General features: G+C 31.8%; 3 protein-coding genes, 2 non-coding genes and 1 pseudogene across 6 annotated transcripts; 3 read left to right on the forward strand and 3 right to left on the reverse strand.

The window, feature by feature from the left end:
• Nucleotides 1-646: 646 nt before the first annotated feature.
• Nucleotides 647-728, reverse strand: TRNAS-GCU. The gene has a single exon. It is a non-coding gene; the product is annotated as a tRNA-Ser (tRNA).
• Nucleotides 729-1,419: 691 nt separating this feature from the next.
• Nucleotides 1,420-6,698, forward strand: LOC123887809 (annotated as a pseudogene).
• Nucleotides 3,939-4,020, reverse strand: TRNAS-GCU. The gene has a single exon. It is a non-coding gene; the product is annotated as a tRNA-Ser (tRNA).
• On the forward strand, nucleotides 4,071-5,526 carry LOC123919492 (probable ribosomal protein S11, mitochondrial). The gene is made up of 2 exons (XM_045971413.1): nucleotides 4,071-4,224; nucleotides 4,635-5,526. The coding sequence occupies exons 1-2, from the start codon at nucleotides 4,137-4,139 to the stop codon at nucleotides 5,213-5,215; spliced, it is 669 nt and encodes a 222-aa protein (XP_045827369.1). The 5' UTR covers nucleotides 4,071-4,136; the 3' UTR covers nucleotides 5,216-5,526.
• Nucleotides 6,699-7,452: 754 nt separating the features above from the next.
• On the forward strand, nucleotides 7,453-13,345 carry LOC123919503 (phosphoglucomutase). 2 transcript variants are annotated; one of them, XM_045971421.1, is made up of 18 exons: nucleotides 7,453-7,604; nucleotides 7,986-8,201; nucleotides 8,472-8,538; nucleotides 8,663-8,846; nucleotides 9,261-9,313; nucleotides 10,105-10,193; nucleotides 10,537-10,773; nucleotides 10,868-10,932; nucleotides 11,028-11,088; nucleotides 11,170-11,287; nucleotides 11,365-11,446; nucleotides 11,542-11,614; nucleotides 11,785-11,846; nucleotides 12,025-12,120; nucleotides 12,362-12,516; nucleotides 12,607-12,703; nucleotides 12,917-12,994; nucleotides 13,088-13,345. In XM_045971421.1, the coding sequence occupies exons 1-18, from the start codon at nucleotides 7,598-7,600 to the stop codon at nucleotides 13,193-13,195; spliced, it is 1,848 nt and encodes a 615-aa protein (XP_045827377.1). In that variant the 5' UTR covers nucleotides 7,453-7,597; the 3' UTR covers nucleotides 13,196-13,345. The 2 variants fall into 2 exon arrangements, with proteins under 2 accessions (XP_045827377.1, XP_045827384.1); XM_045971428.1 differs by lacking the exon at nucleotides 7,986-8,201.
• Nucleotides 13,346-20,758: 7,413 nt separating this feature from the next.
• LOC123919517 (auxin response factor 16-like) lies at nucleotides 20,759-24,197 on the reverse strand. Its single transcript, XM_045971439.1, has 2 exons — nucleotides 22,793-24,197; nucleotides 20,759-22,058 (listed from the first exon to the last, which is right to left on the reverse strand). Exons 1-2 carry the CDS (start codon nucleotides 23,897-23,899, stop codon nucleotides 21,264-21,266), a joined length of 1,902 nt encoding a protein of 633 aa, XP_045827395.1. The 5' UTR covers nucleotides 23,900-24,197; the 3' UTR covers nucleotides 20,759-21,263.
• Between the last annotated feature and the right edge of the window lie 898 nt (nucleotides 24,198-25,095).

A 25,095-nucleotide genomic window follows, 5' to 3' on the forward strand; every position in this document is an offset into this window, starting at 1 on the left:
TATATGCTGAACTATTAATAGGAATTTAGAGTCAGGAGATGAAAATAAATAATTTAACTATAATTAAAGAATTTTAGTAGATTAATTAAGTGGAGAAAAAAAATAAAAATATTCATTTTAGTATAATTTTGGAGAGATATACTCAAAAAAATAAAAGTAAAAATTATTGAGAGATATACCCATGAGATTTTCTCTTTTCTTTAGGAAAAAGAATCCTAGACCTTTTTTTTCTTTTTTTTTTCTTTCTGTAAATAGGTAAACATAAAACCAAAAAGAGTTAGAGCAGAGTTGAGCAAAGAGAAAAGGGCAACACTATGTTATCAAAAAAAAAAAAAAAAGGGCAACACTATTTAAGAAAAACTTAAAGAAATTATGCATCAAGAGGTAAGGGCTTAACCTTTCATCCAAGTTTCAAAACTTTAGAAAGTCACAAATTTGGATTTTTGGGTTATTAACTTAAGGAACTGAGTTTTTATTGTGTAAAGAATAGGAACTTCACTTTCTACAATGGTTAGAGATGGTATTAGTGTGTCTCCTGTTTGCTGGAGCTTAGTAGTAGTAGTGCAAAAGAGTTTGTGTCGGGTTTTCTTTCTTTGGCGTCTTTAAAAAAAAATAAAAGAAAAATTGGTTACAAAAAATAATAAATCGACGCCTGAGAGATTCGAACTCTCGCGGGGAAACCCCATGTACTTAGCAGGCACACGCCTTAACCACTCGGCCAAAGCGTCGATGTTGTTTATATTCTTAAATGAACACAACATATTTGACATATTCTGAAAGGAATGAACACATACAAAGTAATATCTTCCCTAACCTAGTGGCTCTGCTGGTTCCTTGAAAGACTTGAAATCAGGCAAAAAGCTTTCTAAGTTTGCTGCTGAAGCAATTGCTAAAAACTTGTTCCTTTTTGAAATTGAACTTAAATTCTCCTGAACAATTGTCCTTAGACGGAACTCATTGTTCACTTGAACCAATCACTTAATTGGTTAGCTATTTTTTTCAATCTAAACCAAATGCAGAAATAAAATAACTTTTTAATGAAATTATGATAAGTATTCAATCTAGATTTTTTTATTAAAACTGTTTACTATATAACATGATTAAATTATCAATTTATAAGTACAAAATTTATTTTTCAACAAAAATGGTAACAAAGTTGCAAACACACTTTTGATGATGTGAACATGTGAAATTCTTTAATTGTTCAAGGAATTCAAGGATTAATGGTTTAAAACTTGTGAAATTTATCCAATTCTTGCAAGCTGATGATGATGTCTGTGAAAATTGAAAGCATTGATTGATTGGTCAACTTGTCTTATGAGAAATGTGAATTGAAGTGGAAGATTTTCAATTAGTATTGTCAAGGGAGGTAGGTTTGGTTGAAAAATGAAATATTGAAACCATTTTCAGCATCAGAAAATGGCAATGCAATTGTTGGGTATGTATGACATATAGTTATTGAAAATTGGGTAGGTAGCTTAGAAGTAATGTTGTAAACCAGACCATAGTATTTAAATACAAGTTGTACTATGTAAACCTTAATATCAACACAATTGACCTACATCTCGTGTTCTTTGTCTGTGTTTTTCGTATCTTTTTTACTTTTGAACCAGGTTGTTGTTCTAACATATATTCCCATTTTTTTTAAAAATGCACATAACTCTAATTCTTATCAATTTTACACTGGTCATCTATAGGGTGCCGGAATATTTCCTAATTTGTGATGTTAACTTGGGTAGGAAGGAACTTAAAGTTATGGTATTTGGATGTAGGAATATGCAAAGCCAGTCAAGTTGTTGATTTGTTTCCAACCGTGTCACCCGACATTACTGTGAGAGAGGCGAGATTAGAAGACTGTTGGGAAGTGGCAGAGACTCACTGCAGCTCCTTCTTTCCTGAATATTCGTTTCCGTTCGATTTTGTGTTGAGGATGGATAGATTGGTGGCTATGTTAGCAGGATTCTCTTTACCTAATGGTTGCAAAACAACATGTTTGGTTGCTGTTATTGGCAATTCACTTGATCAAACTTCTTTATTTGGAAGTGAAGATTTTAAAATTGCAGGTTTTGATGGTAAATGAAGCCTCAACAAGGGTTATGTGGCTGGCATATTAACAGGTGATACTATTGCAGATTTTCTACCTAAAAAGGGCCGCTTCGACAAAGAAGGTGAGTTAAAGCTTGTTTCTGAAACTTGGATTAGTGAGTGAGGATTTATGACATGAATTTGGCTTACATACTGTTGTTAAATTTTGAATTGTGTGTCCTTTCATGCTTCACCATCTTATTCGATGTTTTATATTACCCTTTAAATGATTAACTATTATTGTTTTATGAAGGTTTTGATTCCTCAATTACCCTTCAAAATGATTAACTACTAATGTTTGTAATTATGTATTAGTCCATGTTAGATTATGTATTTATGTTATTAGTGAATCTTTGCTTATGCTATAACCATTATATATAAAAAATATTGTAGGACTGGAATTGGATACATATCAAATGTGGCAGTAAGAGAAAAATTTAGACAGAAAGGAATAGCTAAACTAAACAATTGGTGGCTAAGGCAGAATCACAAGCCAAAAGTTGGGGATGTCGTGCCATTGCATTACACTTTGATTTACGAAATCCTGCTGCGCAGAAGTTATACCAAGGCCAAGGTTTCAAATCTATAAAGGTTCCAGATGGAGCTAACTGACCTCAATCAAAAACTTCACCAGATGTTAAGTTCAACTTCATGATGAAGCTTCTCAACAAATCAGCAGTTTCTAAAACAAACTTGATACTTCCTAGGTAGATTTTTAAGATTGTACAATGTAATGTATTTATGAAAGAAAAAAAATGTAGTAAGAACTAAGACGGGACCGTCTATTTGGCGTGTGTAAGTAAACCAAGCAATTAGAGAAAAAAGCATTTTAAAACCTTTGGAATGGCACAGGTAGCAAGCACTTGTATAGTTAAGTTAAGTTATATTGGCATTCATTCACAGTCCCAAATTTATAAAGGATAAACCCTATACCCTAACCCTACCATGATCATGAGTTACGCTGATTTTGTATTGAACTTCAATAGCAACAAGGGTTGTCATTGCAATTTTCATTTCTGTTTGTCAAGACAGAGAAGTTGAAAACCAATACGTGATGCTTTGCACAAATACCTAGTCCAAACGCGTATCAGACGAAAAACATAACAAAATACTGATGATTATATGCTGCTGATGCGCGTTTTTATAGTGCAAAAAAATAGAAGCAAAATTATTCTCAAGACCTGAAAGCATCAAATTATGATCTTCAAATTTGTTTAATGCTAATCTGTCTAAACCTGCAATTGCAAACTCCGCCACAGCTGCAAGCAAGCACAACAAGTCCGACCTTCACAGTTGTGACAAAAACCATGCCAACTTCCATTATAGTTAACTATCTTGCGAACCAGAAGAAAACTATTACTCTATCTAGTCCTTAATATGAAAAATAAAATACTTTTTAGATTTATTGAAATATTGATACATTTACTTTTTTTTTTCATACGCGTGCAGTGAGTTGTTATTTGTGATACTATATTTTATCGAAATTGGTTCTATGGTGGCGGGATAATTGAGTTTGAAAGAATTGAATTTGACATAATCAATTTTAGTTAAAAATGAGTTGAACTATAATCGACGTATGTTGTTTGGATAGTTTTGATTAAAATTGCGTAATTAGAAGAAAAAAATACAAATTTTAAAAAATATATTGCATTTAGATTATAGACAATTATTTAAATTTAATAAAATTGTGTAAAGAATTGGAACTTGATATTTATTTATTCTCAAGCAGTTACTAGTGTGTCTCCAATCCATCATGCTGGAGCAGTGGAGCTTACTGCTTAGTAGTAGTGTCCTTTGGTGTTTTCTTTCTTTGGCGTGTTTACCAAAAAAATTGGTTACAAAAAATTTTGAATCGACGCCTGAGAGATTCGAACTCTCGCGGGGAAACCCCATGTACTTAGCAGGCACACGCCTTAACCACTCGGCCAAAGCGTCGATGTTGTTTATGCTATTAAATGAACGCCTAATAGTTTACATTTTTGGAAAGGAATGAACACATAATATATCTTCCCTAACCTAGGCGTAACAAGTTGCCGCTGGAATTTGGAACAATGTTTCGCTATTTGTGCTCTTCAATTTCTCATAGCCGTCGATCTCTTCTTTCTTCATCCAAATCCACACTTCCATCTCATGTCCAAGGTAACAAACACTTTCTACCATTTCGTTGCTAAATATCAAATCACTTTTGTCATAGGCAAAACAGATTCTACACTCAAAATTCATTTTTAAATGTTATCTGTGTTTACCAATCAAATTTATTATCCAACTCACATGAATATATGAATTGGTCCAAGTGGTTAGGGGTTTGATTACTGGCTCATGTGTTATGTAGAAAATTCGATAGGTTCCTGGACAGACTTAGTCATCGCTGACGGCGGTGAAAACTTCGTACCAATATCACTGCCTATAATGTATCTAAACATAAATTACTTACATTCAACTCACTTTTAACCAAATATAATTTACCGAATCCATTCATTGAAAATCAATTTTTGCTACTGTATAATCAAACATACACGAATCTCTTTCTCATACTCTTGAAACTGTAGGTTATGTTAGAGGATTTTCAAGTGCCAATTGGAGTTTGAACGGAAGGAATCAAAGTGCGAACGTGAATGCAAATGCAAGTGGTCGTCCGAATTTTCTGGAAGAGATTGGTGGGAAGTCAAGGCAGATGGACTTTGTGAGAGGAGCTAGAGATGAAGATGAAAAGAGTATTATGGGAGGTTATATAAACAATCAGTATCATTATCAGCATGATGCTGATTTTGTTCATATAAAGATGCTGCGCAACAATACCTTTGTTACAGTCACCGATTCTAAAGGAAATGTTAAACTTAGTGGCTCTGCTGGTTCCTTGAAAGACTTGAAATCAGGGCAAAAACTTTCTAAGTTTGCTGCTGAAGCAACTGCTGAAATGGTTGGACGAAGAGCTAGGGGTTTAGGTTTGAAATCTGTTGTCATGAAAGTCAACGGATTTACTCATTTTCGGAGGAAAAGGAATGCAATATTGAGCTGGAGGGAAGGGTTTATGGATTCTAAAGGTGATAGAAATCCAATTGTATACGTTGAAGATACAACTCGCCGTGCTCATAACGGCTGCAGACTGCCAAAGAGCCGACGCATCTAGTTATTTTTATTGAGATAGTTGAACAAGCTTTATTTTACTTTGATGAAGACTTAGTTTAGATGCAGATTTGGCATATGCTATTTTTTTTCCCTTCGGTCGATCATATTTTCATTACAACTTTGTTTCATATTTGTGTGTTTACATTTTGTACAATAACCAGAATTTTGGGCAGAAACATCTACTGAAAGGTTATGTAGTTTCAATTTGAATGTTTGGGAACTATAATAATCAATTATTGCCTATGGAAGGGTGTAGTAAACTCTTTCTCAAATGATCAACTTTGGATTTCTTCCATCAAATTGAAATCTGAATTGCAATAGTAAACTCCAATATTTATATGTTTACATTTTTTACTTTTGAACTGGGTTGTTGTTCTACAATCTATTCCCAGAATTATTTAAAACGCACATAACTCTAACTCTTTTCAATTTTACCCTAGCCGTCTATGTAAGTTAAGAAGTGAAAAGGATACATAGGGTGGTGGAAAATTTCCTAATTTCTGATGTTAACTTTACTAGGACTTAAAGAACCTTTGGTTTGAGGATAGATAGATTGGTTGCAAAAGAACCTTTTTGGTTGCTGTTATTGGCATTTCACTTGATCAAACTTCTTATTTGGAAGTGAAGATTTCAAAATTGCAGGTTTTGATGGAAAATTAAGCCTCGACAAGGCGTATGTGGCTGGCATATTAACAATGGATACTGTTGCAGATTTTCTCCCTAGAAAGCGTCCGCTTTGACAGAGAAGGTGAGTTAAAGCTTGCTTCTGAAACTTGGATTAGTGAGTGAGGATTCATTGCATGTCTATAGTTTTTCTGTGGTTAGTGTGTAACCTTTCACTTGTTCAAAATTGAAGTTACGATCTCTTCATATTGATCACTTAGGCAAGAATGGATTTTCGGTTAAACGAAACATGCTAAAACCTTTCTCTTATTTTTATTTTTTATGAAAATGTTTGACTCCCCCGTTACCCTTCACAATGTTTAACTACTTATGTATTAGGGATTGTTTGATTATGTATTTATATTCCTGGTTTACATTTCATTTGACTAGTGAATCATTGCTTATGGCTGTAAGTTTTATATATAAAAAATATTTCAGGACAGGAATTGCATACATATCAAATGTGGCAGGAAGAGAAAAAATTATAAAGAAAGGAATAGCTAAACAATTGGTGTGGCTAAGGCAGAATCACAAGCCAAAAGTTGGGGATGGAGGTCATGCCATCCATCGCATTACACTGTGATTTACGAAATACAAGGCCAAGGTTTCAAATCTATAAAGGTTCCGGAAGGAGCTAATTGGCCTCAACCAAAACCCTCACCGGATGTTAAGTTCAACTTCATGATGAAGCTTCTCAACAAATCAGTAGTTTCTAAAACTAACTAATTAATTCCTAGGTATATTTTTAAGGTTGTACAATGTAATGTATTTATGAAAGAAAAAAAATGTAGATTTTGGATTAGAATATGCTCAACAAATTATTTTATCAAACACTTTTTTTTGTTACGATTTTAATCTTATATATTTAACAACCAGTTCAATCAATTATTTTATCAAACGCTTTAATTGTCAACTAGTTAATTAACTTTTCATCTATAAACTACTATCAATAGGTTAATTATAAAAAATGAGCTAACTTTTCAATTATAAACTAATTTATCAAGCCATTTAAAAAATAAAATAAAACTAGCTTATGATTTATGAACCATGAGAAACCTATTAGTAATTTATTTTAGGCTATTTTTTTTCGCATTATTAATCAAAATTTATGTTTTCCTCATTTTTCTTGAAAAGCAAGTAAAGAAAACATTATAATACAAGAGTTTATAGGCCATGTCACACAAACATAAGTGTAAATCAATTTTATACTGACAACCAATAATAATGGTTCAACCTTTTATGCCATATAAAAAAATAAGAGTTAAGTGGAATAAAGTGGTGAAAATCATTATTGTAATTGATTCAGAGTTTAAAACTATTTTACACTTTTGCATATTCTTTTGTCTGATGTTAAAAAACAAAATAAAAAGAATTTAATCGTTATGCACTGTCGGTGTAAATATTTTTTAATGATACGTTGTCACATCATTTAATGAATGTGACACATCATGTGTTTTTAATTATCATACGTGATGTGCCGATATATTATTGTACGTATTTATAAAATAATTTTACAACTATGCATATAAATTAAATTCAAATAAAAATAATTAAGATTAAGAATAGTACCTTATTAATCCATTGTTCTTTTCCTTGTCTTTTTTCTTGTACACGTGCAGAGGGTTTTTGATTTAGTGAAGAAGGTTAGAGAAGAAGTTAGGTACATCAATCATCCACTACCTTAGTTTCTCCGCTCTGCAACTTAATTTCATCACCTCACATGGCAGGTCAATTTTTACTCCATTTCATTCATTCATTCCTTTCTCTCTTATTTGCATTTCTTCATCCAATTCAATTTTCACCTTTTCCTTCTTTCTTTTAATGTAATTGTATTTGTATTCATGGCTTCAATTTCTTATCTTCCATATTTCGTGTTTGGGGGATAGACTTTAATATTTTAATTTGATTTTTAATTCAGTATAGTTTAAAAGATTATTGATTTTATAATTCAAAGTGTTAATTTTTAATTCAGTAGAGTTTAAAAGACTATTGATTGTATCCATGGTCATTTGATGGGAAATTGTTAAATTGGCAATATGAGAGAGGTTGAGAAATTTAATTAAATTTGAGTAAAAAAATCTGATAAAGGTGTAAACTTTTATTTGCAGCAACATCAGGGAAGATTGTCCAAAATGTTTTTGTGTCACAATGCTGCCAACAGAATAGACAGTCGAGTCGAAGGGACTATTGTGCCCCTTATATGCGCAACTCGCTTCCCTCTCCTCCAGGGAAGTTGACATGGAGTAGCTTCTCTTCCATGCAATTGCGCACATTATCGAAACCCCCGACTGATTTTACTTTCAGGAGAAATATTCTCTGCAATGGTCTGTTCTAGACTCTTATTATCATACAAGTTCACATTAAGCGAAAAACTTATATATATATTATCTGCAATGGTCTGTCTATTTTCAAATTAAAATATTGCTCATATTTCCATCTTCCTTACCAAGCTGTTTATATAAAAGAGTGCTAATGTATCATTATTTGTATAAGGGCATAATTTCCATTTGTATTTTTTATAGAATTGGTTTTATTCTTTATCTTCTTCGTTTTCTAATGAACTTTTGTTTCTTCCACATGGACTTTTGTTGCAGCTTCTGCATCTTCTACTGTAGTGCCATATCTTGACAAGACTGACTTTCTAAGGCTTCAAAATGGCAGGTTAGTACCACTTGACTACAAGCATGGCGGATGCTATTAAGTTTACATTGCTAAAAATTCTGCTTCTCCAGTGGTAAATCTTTTTTGCTTATGTATTACTTATAGATGATGTTAATTTAAATAGTGACATACGTGGTGTGGCTCTTGAGGGTGTTGAGGGAGAGGATGTTAACCTCACTGAACCTGTTGCTGAAGCAATAGGAGCTGCTTTCGCTGGATGGTTAGTGGAGAAAAAGAAAGCAGATGCTTCTCAGCATCTGAGAGTTTCTATTGGCCATGATTCCCGGATATCAGCCAAACTACTGCAGGTCTTAGACTGTTCCTCATATAATTGGTTAAGTTTTAACAACTTTTAAGATATAAAACGCTTTGTTTGATTCTGTCAAATTTTATAATGGTTTTGAATAGAATTTCAATGTTTGAAATGCATATTTTCTGATACATGAAAGATGGAATGAACTATAATAATTTGAAAACCTATTCCTTATATACTGTTGTTGTCACTTGTATCTACGAAGACTTTCATAATGCAGAATCTTTCATTTTTTTTTTAAATTTGATTTTGCAATGGTTTAGTAGTTTGAATTTTGAAGTGAATTGAAACTATTGTTATAAAAAATACAAGCTTCCTAGTTTGAGAGCATGTATAATATAAAAACATAGTTTGATATTCAATATTTTAATAAGACTGACTATATGATTATCAACTTATCCAATTTCAGAATGCAATTTCTCGTGGTCTTGCTGGTGCTGGCCTAGAAGTTGTCCTTTATGGGTGGGTGACATTTACTTTTTTGCATCCATTATTGTATTTATATATATATATATATATATATATATATATATATATATATATATATATATATATATATATATATATATATATATATATATATATATATATATATATTTTGCTGGTGCTGGCCTAGAAGTTGTCCTATATGATTATCAACTCTTTGGGATACTGTTTTTTTAGGATACACATTGAAAGCTTGCATAGTATAATTATAAGGTACAGTTGGAAAAAAATCAATTAAAACTACATTGAAAGTGACACTCTTTTTGGGACAGAGGGAGTATCGTTCAGCTGGTTGTGCTGAATCTATTTTCTGTTAATCTCTGTTAGTGTCTGTTTACAGTCATCGTTAGCTTTTAACTGTTGTAAGCAGTTACAGTTAAGTCTAACAGTGTCTTATTTCTGCCCTTTATAAATAGATAGGTGCAGAATGTGTTTTTCATTCTAAAAAAAGTTCACAATGTACCACTCAGATTTTCTCTCAGAAACCCTTTATTCTCATGCTTTGTTTCACTTTCTCACTTTTTCTCGACAATATCAAAATCTATTAGAATCTGTCAATACATAACCATTCAATAAGTTCAGGGGGTTCGAGTCCGACATACTACTTCCTTGTGTTTCAACTTTGATAAATCATAAATGTGACTTTCATTTGATGATTTTCATTGTGGTAGCTATTATTATTGTTGTTATTATTATTATTATTATTTTTAATATTATTCTAATTACTTTAGTGGTCTAATGAATTAATACTATCGTTTTCTTTGTAGATTAGCATCAACACCAGCTATGTTCAATAGCACACTCACAAAGGATGAAGCATTTTCATGTCCTGTTGATGGGTCCATTATGATAACAGGTACATTACAAAGTTGTAGTCAATTGACATCTTGCTAGTGCCTTGTTGGAGACCTTGACTTACTTTCATCCATGACGTTTATCTCGTGTGTCTGAACTCTGAACATTTCCTTCTACGAAAAAGCCCTTTTTACTGAAACTGTAATAATGAATTGCGGAGAATGTCTCCAGTTGGGATCATACACAACCATTGACACATAAGAATAGATACAATGTGAAGGAACAATTAATACCAAAAGCATGAATAGTTTTCACTTTTAGTCTACAGGTTGCAAATGGCAATTTTTAGTGAACTTTTATATGAAGTCGTGTATTAATTATTAAATGTCCCTGTCTGTGAACAGCAAGTCATCTTCCTTTCAACAGAAATGGATTCAAATTTTTCACAAATGGCGGTGGTCTTGGGAAGCCTGACATCAAAGATATCTTAGAGCGGGCTGCAAACATATACAATCAATTTACAGAAGAAAGTTTGACGCTTTCTGAGAGAGTGGCTTCGTTATCTACTAAGACAGTTGATTACATGACTGTGTATACATCTGATCTAGTAAAAGCAGTACGCAAAGCAGCTGGAAACATAGGTATGACTGTAAAATTTATAGTTCTTTTGTCATTGATTTTCTGAATATTTTAATCTCATTCGCTGTTCTTTTTTCTGGCATTATCTGCTCACAGAGAAACCATTGGAGGGTTTCCATATAGTTGTTGATGCAGGCAATGGAGCAGGTGGTTTTTTCGCTGTAAGTTGCCTTTAAATCTCTTTGCTTTTCCTGGTTATTGGTTTTAACTCTTGCATTGAATTTGATATTCGATGTTACTTTTTGGTGAATAATAGGCAAAGGTGTTGGAACCTCTTGGGGCAATAACTTCTGGCAGTCAATTTTTGGAGCCTGATGGTAGTAACTTTATTTACGGGAACAATTTTGGCTAGGTATGGTATTATTAGGATTTTGAGTAACAATGGCTTCTGTATTCAGGCTTGTTTCCGAACCATATCCCCAATCCTGAGGACAAGACAGCAATGAAAGCTATAACCAAGGCTGTCCTTGATAACAAAGCTGATCTTGGAATTATCTTTGATACTGATGTGGACAGGTAAGGATCTTCTTATTAATGGTTTTGTTTTGTTTTGTTGCCTTTGAGTTTGTTTAACATCAATGACTTTCATTTAGATCTGCTGCTGTGGATTCTACTGGTCGTGAATTCAACCGAAATCGTTTGATTGCCTTAATGGCAGCTATTGTTCTTGAGGAAGTAAGGCTTTTATTGTTATTTGTATCTGGTAGTTTTTTTAACCTTACACTTCTCTGTATACATCTTAATCTGTTTCCTTCTATCATTTTGCGTAGCATCCTGGAACAACTATTGTCACGGACAGTGTGACTTCTGATGGCCTTACCACATTTATTGAAAAGAAACTCGGTATGTACAAATTTAAATTGGCATGACATTTATTCTATCTCTCCCTCCTCCCTTAAAGAGTTTATTATAAGCCTTTAATCTCATTCTTCAATTCAATTTGAACTGCAAATTAGTTTGAACTCAAAATTATTTTTTTACTTGTTAACGCTATTTTTACTATTTTTTCTCAGGTGGCAAACATCATCGGTTCAAGAGAGGCTACAAAAATGTGATTGATGAAGCTATTCGTTTGGTAAAAATGCTATTTCAAATTTGAACCTTGTGCATTTTGGTTAAATTTATTGTAAATGGGTCCTTATAGTAGAAGTCAGATAAATGTATTTTTCATCTTGTTTCTTTTGATACTGTTTTAGCATTTGAATTTCTTATTTTCACTATATATTTAACTGTGGAGGCAATATTGCTTGTAGAACTCTACTGGTGAGGAGTCACATCTGGCAATTGAAACCAGTGGACATGGAGCTCTTAAGGAGAATAATTGGCTTGATGATGGCGCATACCTAATGGTAAGCGTTTATTGTAGACTTTCGGTAAAAATAATAGTGGCCAAATTAATCTCTCTGTTAATCAATTCATATGACATTAATATACTTACTATGAAATTATTATTAATTATAATTTGGGACAAAAAAAAAAGAAGTATGCAGTTAAAACTGTAAGTTTAAGCTGTTAAAAAAGAGCCCTGAATGATTTTTTACAAGGTCTCAAGACTTATTTTTACAATTAGAACAACTGCACATTGTGCAGGTCAAGATTTTAAATAAACTTGCGTCTGCAAGAGCTTCTGGCGTGGGTGGAGGAAGCAATGTTTTAACTGGTCTAATAGAAGGGCTCCAGGAACCTGCTTTTTCTGTAGAACTGAGATTAAAGATAAACCAAAATCATCCAGATCTTAAAGGAGGGTAAGTTTGTGTGTAACGGTTCTCTGTTAGCATGCATTCATATGTTAATGTTTTGAGTTCACCGACATAGTGACATGCCATATCTTTCAGATCTTTTCGGGAGTATGGAGAAACTGTGCTGAAACATTTGGAGAACTCTATTGGCTCTGATCCAAACCTGCAAAAGGCTCCTGTAAACTTTGAAGGGGTATGCTTATATCTGTGTTTTATGCTTGTTTAACTAATTAACACTAATCATAAGTTTTTTATTGAGAAATTATAACATGACTATCAAATGTTCCGAAATTGGAAGTAGCATACAATATGATGTGTGCAAATTTCTAATATGCAATAATTGTTATGCTGAGTTTGTATTTCTATTATAAATTATTATAACTTGTCTGTTCTAATCTCCAATCAGATCCGAGTTTCTGGCTATGGTGGGTGGTTCCTTCTTAGACTATCACTCCATGATCCTGTACTTCCCCTTAACATTGAGGTAAAAAAATAAAGATACCTTTGTGTTGGAATTTTTATATGCAAATATTTGAACATTGCAACTAATTAAAAATGAACATACTTGTTACTGTAGGCACCTAATAACGAAGGTGCTGTGAAGCTTGGACTTGTTGTGCTTGCAGCTGTAAAGGAATTTGCAGGTTTAGATACATCAGCCTTGAACAAATTCGTAGGATCATAATTTGAGAGTAGTGTCGTCAATATTTGTGGTGTAATTTTACTGTTCTTTGCATCGGATGTTATTTGACGTCTGATACGTGTCTGGACTCAAAGTTTCAATCGAAAGGATATTGTTTTTTATTTGAGTAAAGAAGCATCTATTGGTTTTCAATTTCTATGTTTTGACAAGAAAAAAAATGGAATTACAAACCCTACTAACAAAGAATCATATCTAATTTGCTATGATGTTTTCTGTTTTATTATTTATTAAAATTGAAATAAAATAATTCATATTCGTTAAGGCCACGCCATTATTACGATCCGCGCCATAGACAGAAATGACCATTGGATTTAAGTAATTTAACCATTGTATTTCAATGAATGTAATCACATGATCCGCGACTCAAGTTATATTGACCTTACGATAAAAGAAATAAAGACCATTGGATTGTATTTTATTAACTGAAACGTGTTATAAATACCTCAACAACATAGCAAATTAATCAAAATACTACAATTAAAAAGTAAAAACCAATAACAAAATGACAAAATTAGATAAGAACTTGCAATCTTTTCCATCTACAGTTTCACATAACACAACAAGGGTAGCTAATAAGGATCCGATTGTCCAAACTACGGTGGCAGTAGGTAAAGATGCAATTTTTCAATCTATTGTGGATAAAGGTGACCATAACCAATCCACGCCTATTTTTTATCCACTTGTTATAATTGATACCATAACCGATCCATCAAACCGGTTTTTACATCGCGAAACTAGTTATAAAACCAGCTATCCATAACTGATTCTATAACTAGTTTTAAGTTTTAAAATACAATTTTAGCATAAAATAAAAGTAAGATCTAATTTCTTTCAAATTGGTAGAAGAATCAACATATTTTCTAATTTATGTTATTAAAGAAAAAACTATAAATATTTTTTATGGAATTAGTAATTATATATTTTTTTTACCAAAGTAATAACATTTAATATATATTGTTCGTCAAATTAATTAACACCAAAAGTTGCGCAAGATGGAAGCATCTAATATATTAATTAACACATTTAATATATATTTTTCGTCAAAATAATAAAAAAAAACATTTTTTCTCCCAGGGCGATGAAGTTGTACACCAAGAGCTGGTTCTTATAACAATAGGAACCAATCTTAGTTGATTAATTAGGTAGGGCATTATGGCTTTTATCGTTCCTAAACCGACTGTTCTGGACTCGAAATTGATATGTGGTTATCTGATTTTTTTTTTTCTTCATCTGGATGGAAAATTTAGTCTATTGCACAACGATCAAACCTCTACCCTCTACCCTCTAAATGGTTCCCATTAAGCATAACAGATGCGAGGGGTGTTACCTTCCTCTCGTATAACCAACTCCTGAATCCTCGTGGTTCTTCACCATATTTTTTCTCAGGTTTTCTCGATATTTTCATTTCCTTTTAGGATGAATAAAATTTGGCCCGTAGATTATGCTCTTTTGATCAACACCCGCATGTTCCATTTTTTTTTTATTTGCCTCTCGGGGTGTTTGAGTCTTAGGACGTTGTGCCTTACATACTGGTCGTACTTGCTTACTTGTTAGAGTTAGGTAGTTGCTAATGTTTTCTTCAATCGTGTTCGGTTGTAATTTGGCCTAACAGACTCCTTTTAGCAAAAAAAGAAGTCCAATACTTAGTTACTGGGCGGTCAACGGTCCGGTGACCCTTACGACAGCTCTCCAGCGACATTTGTCGTGGCACACGACGGTGCTCCGACCAAGTTCGGAGGATCTCCGTTGGCACCCACGACGGAGTACGACAGCGATCTGATGGTTGGAGGTGGTTGTCTGCGGTGCTTGGATATTTATAAAAAGGGTAGCATTGTATAATATGGTTATATTTTGGGTTATAGGTATCCAATAACAACAATATATGGTTTGGTTAAAACTTAAAAACCATAAGATAATTTATCTGAATTTATGTAACCGAATGTGGATATGGTTATGGATTTTTTTGATGAAGATGGTTATGGATAACTCATTAACCGGTTAAAATGATCACTCCTATGTTGAGAGAGAGAGAGAGGGATAGAAAGAGGCAGAGGGAGGGATATATATATATATATATATATATATATATATATATATATATATATTACTCATTACAACATATACCTATAGTTGTTGGTGTTACTTGTTATTGAAATGCATGACTAAAATCACATTTAATTCTTGAGAATGAGGGAAAATCAATTGAGAGTGAGTTATCTAATATTCAAAATTCATTTTTAATTTAAATTCATATTTTTATGTTTTCTTTAATTAATATTCATAACATTTAAATTTCTAAATTAAAAATAAAATTCATAATTTTAGATTAATTTCAAAATTAAATTATCAATTACGAGTATATAAATTTGATCTATAATTTGAAAAATAGTTTTATAAAAAAAAGTATCAAATTTTTTTTAACAATAGTTGATGTGTTTTTCCTAACTCATGACTGATATTCAGATTACTAAAGATGTTTTGCTCTTTTACCTATTGAACTAGTCTTTTGAGTAGAACTTTTTTTTTATTTTTTATAATTGAGTTAAATTATTCTTCTTTTTTTTTACGAAGAGTTATACTATTCTTATGTGTTTAAAGCCGGACAAATTTCTTCTAAATTTTAAAAGGGGATAAATTTGATAAAATTATATATTTTATTTTTGGGGGCGTTGAAGCACAGTATAGATGTGTATACTGTATAGATAGTATGTGCCCTATATTTAAAAGGGATTTGCTTTTCGCACCCCCGAAATTCCTCAGCCATCTCATAAAATGATCAAATTAACTTTCTTATTTTTTAAGGATGCGAGCACTTTTCGCACTTTAAGTAGCGAGTGACAATATTTTTAACTCAAATTCAAAGTCTGCGCCCCTAGATAAAAAAATCACGAAAAAAAGAGTTCGCATTCTAAAAAGCAAACTCCGTTTACAGTTTGCTATCTAGAAAGCGAACTTTTTTTTTTCCATTCATGGTGGGGGCACTTACATTGAGTTTGAGTATACAATATTGTCATTCACTATGTAGAGTGCAAACTGAAACACGGTTTGCCATTTAGAATGTAAACTCAAGTTTACACTTTTACACTTTAACTAGTATACCTTATAAAAATGTGGCCACTATCTTATATCATATTTTAATTTGCCACTGGAGCGGTTGTGACATTATCGACCAATCACACACACCGTAAATATAGCTATCCTGAATTGTTACTTTATTTGATATGACCAAATTTATATTTATACTTGCAATAGACATGTATCAAGGCTACAAGAGCTGATAAGTTTGATAGAAAATAGAAAATTAGGTGAATGAATGGTTCACACTTTAACTTGCAAATAATGTTTCATTCAAAGTTATTTTATGAGAGATGAAAGAATGGTGAAAAGGACAAAAAAATTTGATATAAGGTTCACATTCTAGCAAGCGAACTCAGTTTGCAGTTTGCTATCTAAAAAATCCATGATCAAAGATATATTACAGCTCAATTGTGCACCTTATTTATTTCACTTTCCTATGTAATAATTTTAGGGTAAAATATGTTTTCACTCTCTACTTTTATACTAAGTTTTTGTTTTTGTCCCTGTAAAATAAAATACTTGTTTTTATCCCTATAAAAAAAATTCTTTTGTTTTTAGTCCCTAATGGGTAAAATTTTGACATTTTAATGCCAATATTATGATATTTTTATATTCAAAATGTGTCTATATATATTATATCTATATATCATGTTAAATTTATATAAGTCCATATTATATTAAAAATATGTCAATTTTTTGCCTATTAGAGACTAAAAATAAAAAAGAATCTTTTATAGGAATGAAAACAAGTGATTTTATTAAGCAAAAATTTACTTATTAAATATATCGACTAACTAATATATTAGTTAATTAATGTATAAAAATGAAATTTTTTATTTTAAAAAGCTTAGCATATGGGTCATATTCACATTTTAATCCTATATATAAAAATCAATCAAATAATTGGTTAGAGTCAGTCAACTTCCATATATAGACAGATGACAACCCAAAACAAATTCACATTCATGTTTGAAAAATGGTACTATTGACTTATTTTGGGGTACCAACTTTGAGTCAACCAATATGAACAAGCTTGTTCATTTCAATGTTATCTTGTTTTTTTTTTTTTTTTTTTACAAATTAAAAAATAAATAATTGAAACAAAATATCAAACCAGCTGAACTTGACAATCCCCATGCAAGTGGAAAATCTTGATATTTACATTTTTTAGTTGACTTATGAAGATGTCATTGAAACCACTTGGGATCTGTGTTTGATCCTTAAAAATAACATGGCAGAGTTAGCCAACTAATTCCAACCTCTTATAATAAACCAACATTAATTAACATTTCACGTGCAACACTTATAACTTAGGATTAAATTAAACTAATGTGTGCATAGTAATCTTAATTTTGTCCAACACTAAAACACAAATTGTGGCGATGTTGGGGGCATGAAATAGTTGAATTGAGCTGTGTTTTTGACCGGTGTATATTTTTGTTTGCATAGCTAGAAGAAATTTTGTATAGAAACAACATTGCACTCATTCACACACATATAATATTCAATTATTCATAGATACATATATATACAATCACACACATATTGATTATTTATGTCAAAAAATGAAGTTCATGTGAGAAGGGAATTAATTGAGGAGGATACTTATAAGCTATAGCTGAGATCCCAAGCGATCATTTACTTTTTCTTTTCCTCCAACTGCGCCATACTTGGGGATCCAAACATGTATTTCAAAGATACTAGTAGTATTCATTTGCTTTAAAAATGAAAATAAAAACCACTTACAATTGAAAAAAGAGACGTTATATGAACATTAATTACATAAGAAAAGAAATTTTACAATTACTTATGCCAAAAAAAACTTATAATTACCATCCATTTGAGTGTCTTCTAACTTAACGAATGTTGTTTGTGTTCGATTTCTGACTTGGGCATGCAGTAGTGTTAAAATTTTAGGGAGAGTTTGTCATTCATTTGAGTTTTACAAGACTCGAGATATTAGTCTCTGCAATTGCGTGCAGAGGATATCCGATTTATGAAAAAAATACCTTACAATTACTAATGATATTATGCTAAACAAAAACTAAGTAAACCAAAACATTGAGTTCAAGTGGTTTATTAAGCTTCCTTAAAATGACTCATTTGGGAGAATTCAAATTCAATTCCTGATAGAAACAATACTTGAACAGACTTTACTAAACTCGCAACCAAACTCTAGATTATTGGAAGTCTTTCCCCTAAGAACCAAAGGATTAACACAAAAATAAAATAAAAACTATATACGTGTTGTATTTTCTTTTATCGCTCATTTATTCAATAATTTTCCATCGGTGGGCATTATTATTATTAGTATTATTCAATCATAATATAAAGCCATGTCCTACCTTTACAATTAAACAATTTTCCTTCTAATACTAAGCTTTTCATTTATTTTCTTGTCAAAAGCAAAAGTCACGTCCATGTGGTGTGGTTTCTCCAAGTGCCATCTGATTTATGTTGTAAATTTGTAATAATATCAAGCTGCATTTATTTTAAGGTGACATATATAATAAGAAACGTACCTATAATTCACTACTAATCATTGATTTTGTGAATACCCTGGTCCATCCCAAACAGCTAGCCTAGCTAATGCTAGTACCACAAACAAAGATTGAGAAATTAATTAATTACTGTAGATGCAAGTTGCTTCACATGAAAACATATTATAGAAATAATAATTCACCATAATATTGCTACTCTTTTAGTGAAACAATTTCACATTTTTTACTAATCAAACAAAGTTCACATATCTTCTCTCAACAAACAAAAACAATTATTTTTCATATTTATATATCATCAAAATCCAACTCTCGTGATTTTTCTTTTTAGTGATTAAATATACACATATAGCTTCTCCTATATTATTATTGAATAAATTTCATCATAGGACATCTGTCTTTGCTTTTTAGTCATACCTAACACAATTGATGTTGGAAATTTTTGGTTGTTGTTGTTATCACAATAATTTAATTATTATTATTATTTTTTCTTTTCTATAAATTAAATAAAAGATTCTTAAATGAGATACTCTTGCAACTAATGCACACGGTTTGTTGTCCAATTGTGGGGTAATATTGAAAGTGTCCAACGGAGTCTACAACAAGTTGTTGCTATAGCTTTCAAGCTAAAATCCTTAATAAGAGCTAAATAAGCTGATTTTGGCCTACATTGTGATTTTTAACTTTAACTCAATTAATTGAATATTTACTCAAAATATTGAAGTATGATATATCATTGTCTTGGTGGTACAAATATATGTCCTATTCTTCGACCATAACTGAGATCACTAATATGTGGGCCATGTTTTTCAGTGAAAATTAAAGAAGAAAAAATGAGTTAGTAGTACTATCACTGTTTGTTTTTATATTTGGGACTGCAGTTGCTGATTAGTTGACTGTCTCCCAAAGTAACTACAAAACAAGTAAGTAATTAATTCACCATTTCTTCTTCATGCATGGTACTACTAGTAAAAACATAATAACCACTTGTTCAAGGAGTGGTGAAAACTACTAGTAGTAAACAAATGTACATTTTGGGGTAATGGTTTTTCCGCTGTTAAAGCATGCCGTTGTGTAATAAATCGGTACTGTCCAATTTTAATTTGACGGTTGCGTTCAATTTTACTTAATTTTATGATATGTAATCTTACCTGTTCGATTTTGATATCAATCATTGTGATTTTTTATTGTGGCAAACTGTATGATTCTACTACGGCAGGCAATCCACTTCCTATATTTGGTGTATGAATCAAATTTTCTTCCAATAAGATACACTTCAATTTTTATTTAGTTTCTTCCTAAAAAGATATGGTGACCTTTTGGTTATGACAAGTGTGAAGTGGAGGTTGAATATTTTATAAGTGAGATTATTCATAAATCTAACACCTTAAAGTTTTGGGTTAAAGTGTGGTGTCCTACTCACTTGTATAGTTGTTATTAAGCCCATTGTGGATGATCCCCCTGACTACTCCCTCTTGACCCAATAGTGGTATCAGAGTCTATGGTCCGACGAAGGGTTCAATCAGCTTCTTGTATTGAAAGTCTTCCTAACAAATGTGGTCAGGTGCGGGTCCCATTGAGCACATCAACAACGGTACAAGTAGAAAAGCGGATGTTGAACATTTTATAAGTGAGAGGACTCATAAATCTAACACCTATAAGATTTAAAGTTAAAGTGTGATGTCAAACTTATTTGTATAGTTGTTCTTAAGCCCGATGTGAATAATCTCCGACTCCCCCTCGTAACCCAACACTTTCAACATAGTTCTTCTGTTCCTTATTATAAAATCAATTTACAAGTTTTATAGGTGTTAAGAAAAATAATTGTAGTATTACATTTGTAAAAAATGTGTTACCTTTTAGTATTGACCTTTGAATTGATATCTTAAAGAGATTAAAAAAAAAAAAACTTATGTTTCCCACATGTCATAGGAGCATTTTTGTTAATAAATTATTAATGCACATAGAATTTTAAAAAAAAGGTCTTATATTAAGAGACAATAAAATCTCCAAGTAGATCTTATAACAAGGAAAAATTAAGGGGGGAATGTATATATATAATAGATGTGCTTAGGTGAACATAACCTTAATAAAAAGATAAAAACCTTGAATACTTGATCAAGAAAATCAAAGACAATATATGTAGGATAAAAAAAATCCTTGATATATAGAAATTCATTCATAGTTGCATAATCCCACAAATTGGAAGAGGGATTCTCCCTCATTACCTTAAACAAGTGCAAGTTAAAGAAAATATTACCCCTTTAGTTCATCAAAGGGTTTATTAAGTTGCAAAATAAATAAATAAAACAAAATATTTTTCAGAACCAAATAAGGAATATTTTTGTTAACTTGCACCTTAATAGAAGAATTATGCCAAATTGAAAAACAATAATATTCATTACAACAAAAGAAATCAGTTTAAGAATAATTAGCCTCCTTAATCAATGTCTTCATGAACTCATTTGAATTTGTTATGAAGCCATACACAATGTTGTAACATTTTCTGTTCCAACAAGATCAGTCTTATGTTGTTGTTGATCCTTATACCAAGGTGGTGAGCCTCCATCAGAAGAATTCTCAACTGGATCAGAAGAAGAAGAAACATTTGATGTTTTCAATGATGTAATTCCTTCAGATAAAGAACCACTCTTTGAAACATTTGATGAATTGTTCTGTTGTTCAGTGTGAATGAGTTTTCCAAATAACAAAATTTGGTGTTTATGGGGTGCTTTTGCTTCAATATTGGATAATTCCTTAAAACTTTGACCAGAATTTCCTACACTCAACAAACAAGACAAGTCAACATTGTTCTTATTATTGTTGTTGGGTCCACAAGTTGGTCTAATAGGTTGTTTTTTATCAAATCTTGACATTGACAAATTACCAAGAAACATGTCCTGTTGTAATTTGTTGAAAGGAATTAAATCAGATGGAAAATTATTATTTGATCCAAATTGAGCATGCCTGGCTCCCTGTATGCTTGATGATGAACTATAATTAGGACTATTATCTTGAATGTTACAGAGAGATGAGTTTGTATAATTGAGAAGATTAATGTTGGAGAATGATGTTAATGATGATGATGATGATGTTGGCATTGGAAGTTGATTTATGAGATGAAAATATGGATCTTGAATAAATCTTGGTTTTTTTCTTGGAGGTGTGAATGGTGAAAGATTGAAATTTGGCATGTTTGAGACTAACTCAACTAACCAAGGGTTTACACATTTCACATTTTGTAGTAAATCTGGTTCATCCCACACTACCTGAAAAAACATTACATCATAAACAAGAAAATATTTAGAACAATCTTAACATTATTTTAATCAAATTAATTAAGTACTAGTAGGTGCCAACTTTTAATAAATAAGTAAAAATGAAATCAAAAGTGTCACTCAATTAATAACTTTTTGTCAAGGAGGTACCAAATTCTAACAACTATGGTAGTTACTAGTTAGTACTATAGTAGGAATTATTGTCAGAGCATCGACGAGACTAATTCGCGGTAGTTTCCACCGCTTTTAGCACATATTAATCTCTGTCAAAGTATCTGTAGGACATACAAGGTGGATTTTTCTTTTCCAACATAAGTTTTTCGATACGCATGAATCAGGAATGATCACTGGTTATTAGTATTATTCCGAAAAAATGATTATTACTTATTAGTACTATTAACTTCTTTTTATTTTTGATAAATAGCTCATGCACCTGACACAGTAAGGCAATTTTCATGCAGTAACTAAGGCAATAGTAAAGGCAACAGAAATGACATTTTTTTATGTATCAGAAAACTGATATCAATCTGACAAACTATAAACTGTTCCCTCTTATTGATTAAATGAATTGAACAGTTTAGTAACAGTATATGATTGTATAACTTTTAATTTAACATAGGAAAAAAAATAGTCTAAGAAATAGTATTGATTATTCAACAGTTGAAGAAGCAAAGCAATTAAACATGAAAAATCTAGAATGATATATTGATTGTTAAATTAATTACCTGAAGAAGGCGCCAAGGAGAATCAGGCCAATGAATTGGATCTTGAACATGAACAGAAGAAATAGTTCCCATAAACCAACTAATTCTAGAAGAATCTTCAGTTTCAAATGGCATTTTAAATCTCATACCAGAACACCATTGAATTTGCATTGCAGATTTAACAGAAGAAACTTTAACACAAAATTCAGGAGTACTAGCTCTTGGATAATACACAACTTCAAAAGATCTTCCATTAATAGCACAATTCACAGCTTCAACAACAGATTCAGAACCAACTCTTCTCATCAAATCATCATCACCACCAACACCACCACAACTTTTTCTGTTTTCATTTCCACACAAAAAACCAGAACCACCACCACCACCGCCAAACAAAGGCGAAACACGGTTCCAATTACTCGAAGAATTCGAAAACTGATCTGTTATTCCACCACCAATTCCACCTTTCTTAGCTCTTCTTATACCAACACAAAGATCTCCATTTTCAGCTCTTAAAAATACAATTGAATCACCTGCAACAAGCTTCTTATGATTCACAAAATTGCTCCAACCAGTTGTCAAAAGATGTCTCCTTGGTGTTCCTCTATAAATATGTCTAAACTTCCAACACTGTCCATGCATATCCTTAGCAATAATTGTCTGAACAGGTGGTTCTGCAGAGTAATCCAATCTAGGAAAAATTGTCTCAGCACAATATCTAGGAACAGAAAAACCACCACCATTATTTGCATCAGATTGTGTCAATGTTTTAGCAAAAGAAGTTGGTTTTTCTTGACCCTCTAAACCATTGTTTCCAAAGAAACAATCTTCTTCTAAATCTAATTCATTTTCTCTTAAAGGTGTTAATCTCATTTTGACATAAACTTCATCAGTTTCAGGGTCAGCCATGTATTTCATAGCAGAGATTCTACAAGGAATAAGTGGTGGAACACGAGTTTTGTTGAAATCTACTTTGCCATGAGCATGTTCTGCATGACCTTGTGGAAAGTAAAAGACTTTTGTGTTGAGTGGTGGCATTTGAACCATGGCACCAGCACAAGCATGCCATAGTTGTGAATCTAAACACTTTTCTGTGGTTTTTTCCATGGAATCCATAACTACAAACATATCTAAAGAAAGTTTGAATTTTGAGAGAAACTCAGAAGAGATTTGAAGGAAAAAAAGGTGGGATTGTTGTGAAGAGGAAGTGAAAGTGAATGGTGGATGAGAGAAGAAAAGAGAGAGAAGAGAGAGAGTGATGGATGTTGTGGAAAAGAAGAGTGGTGAGTGAGAAAGATTTGCAACCTTTTAAGTATAGAGATAGATGAATGAAGACACAAAGAGAGTTCTCTCTCTCTCTCTCTCTCTTACGTTAGTTGTTGAGTTGCCGACCAAAATGTGAATTCGACAGACATGAACTACTTTGTGATGAAAATCGATGTCACAATTTACAACTCACATAGTAGTAGGAGTATAGTCGTTTTAAATTTTAGTGCAAAAATTTCCAAGTCAAAAACAGATTTGTGTAGAACGAAAAATAAATCAGTCGTTTGTGGTTTGTTCTTATTGGTTATTGACTAAATATTTTCAAATTATTAAGGGGTGAACTAAGTTTCACTATTAAAAGATATGAAAATTTAATGAAAAATGTTAAACAGTGTTTCGGGGTCATGGACGGATTTGTGTGAGGGGGTGTGATCATAGCCACACCAGCCCAACCTAAAATTTTATGCATTTCGCTTTTTCTTTCGTCTTCTCTTAGTTTTCCGTCATCGGCTCACCTCTCCTCTCAGACTTACTCTTAGCCTTTCCTCATTTCTCCTCTCATCATGACGGCATACAAGTTTCTGAAGTTGGCTCTGGTTTTGCTTGTGGCAACTGTAAGGTGTTGAACGTGTTTGCTTAGTTATGAAATATGTAAAAAGTTAATTAAGTAAAAAGATGAGTGATCAATAATTAAATGATCGATTTGTAACTTTTATAGAAAGAGATTTTCTTATAATAGTTAGGAATGATGTAATTTTAGCTCATTTTAGTATAACATTTTAGTAAATTTAATATAATTTGGTTCTTAGTCCACCTCTGCCTAGGGCTATGGTTAAAAATATTAATTTATATCCATCCATATTAAACCTCTTTTTTACCAAAAATATTAATTTATGTTTGAGTCCGCCTCTGCCTAGGGCTATGGTTAAAAATACAAAAATAGTAATATAATCTTGAAATATTCAATTAATTCCTTGAATTTTTTTTAAACAAATTTTTCAACTTAAAATGTTTGATTTTATTTTCATTTTTTGTTTCTTTAACATTGTCCCAGTGCA

This window comes from Trifolium pratense, linkage group LG1 (assembly GCF_020283565.1).
Source record: "Trifolium pratense cultivar HEN17-A07 linkage group LG1, ARS_RC_1.1, whole genome shotgun sequence".
Lineage (NCBI taxonomy): Eukaryota > Viridiplantae > Streptophyta > Magnoliopsida > Fabales > Fabaceae > Trifolium > Trifolium pratense.

Excerpts from the sequence above, each read along its gene's own strand:
- LOC123919492 (XM_045971413.1), top strand. The coding sequence starts at position 4,137 with ATGTTTCGCTATTTGTGCTCTTCAATTTCTCATAGCCGTCGATCTCTT. Across the intron at positions 4,225-4,634 it reads ACTTCCATCTCATGTCCAAG|GTTATGTTAGAGGATTTTCA; the intron begins GTAACAAACACT and ends TTGAAACTGTAG.
- LOC123919503 (XM_045971421.1), top strand. Across the intron at positions 10,194-10,536 it reads TGGGTCCATTATGATAACAG|CAAGTCATCTTCCTTTCAAC; the intron begins GTACATTACAAA and ends GTCTGTGAACAG. Across the intron at positions 12,995-13,087 it reads TACTTCCCCTTAACATTGAG|GCACCTAATAACGAAGGTGC; the intron begins GTAAAAAAATAA and ends TTGTTACTGTAG.
- LOC123919517 (XM_045971439.1), bottom strand. The coding sequence starts at position 23,899 with ATGTTTGTAGTTATGGATTCCATGGAAAAAACCACAGAAAAGTGTTTA. Across the intron at positions 22,059-22,792 it reads CTCCTTGGCGCCTTCTTCAG|GTAGTGTGGGATGAACCAGA; the intron begins GTAATTAATTTA and ends ATGTTTTTTCAG.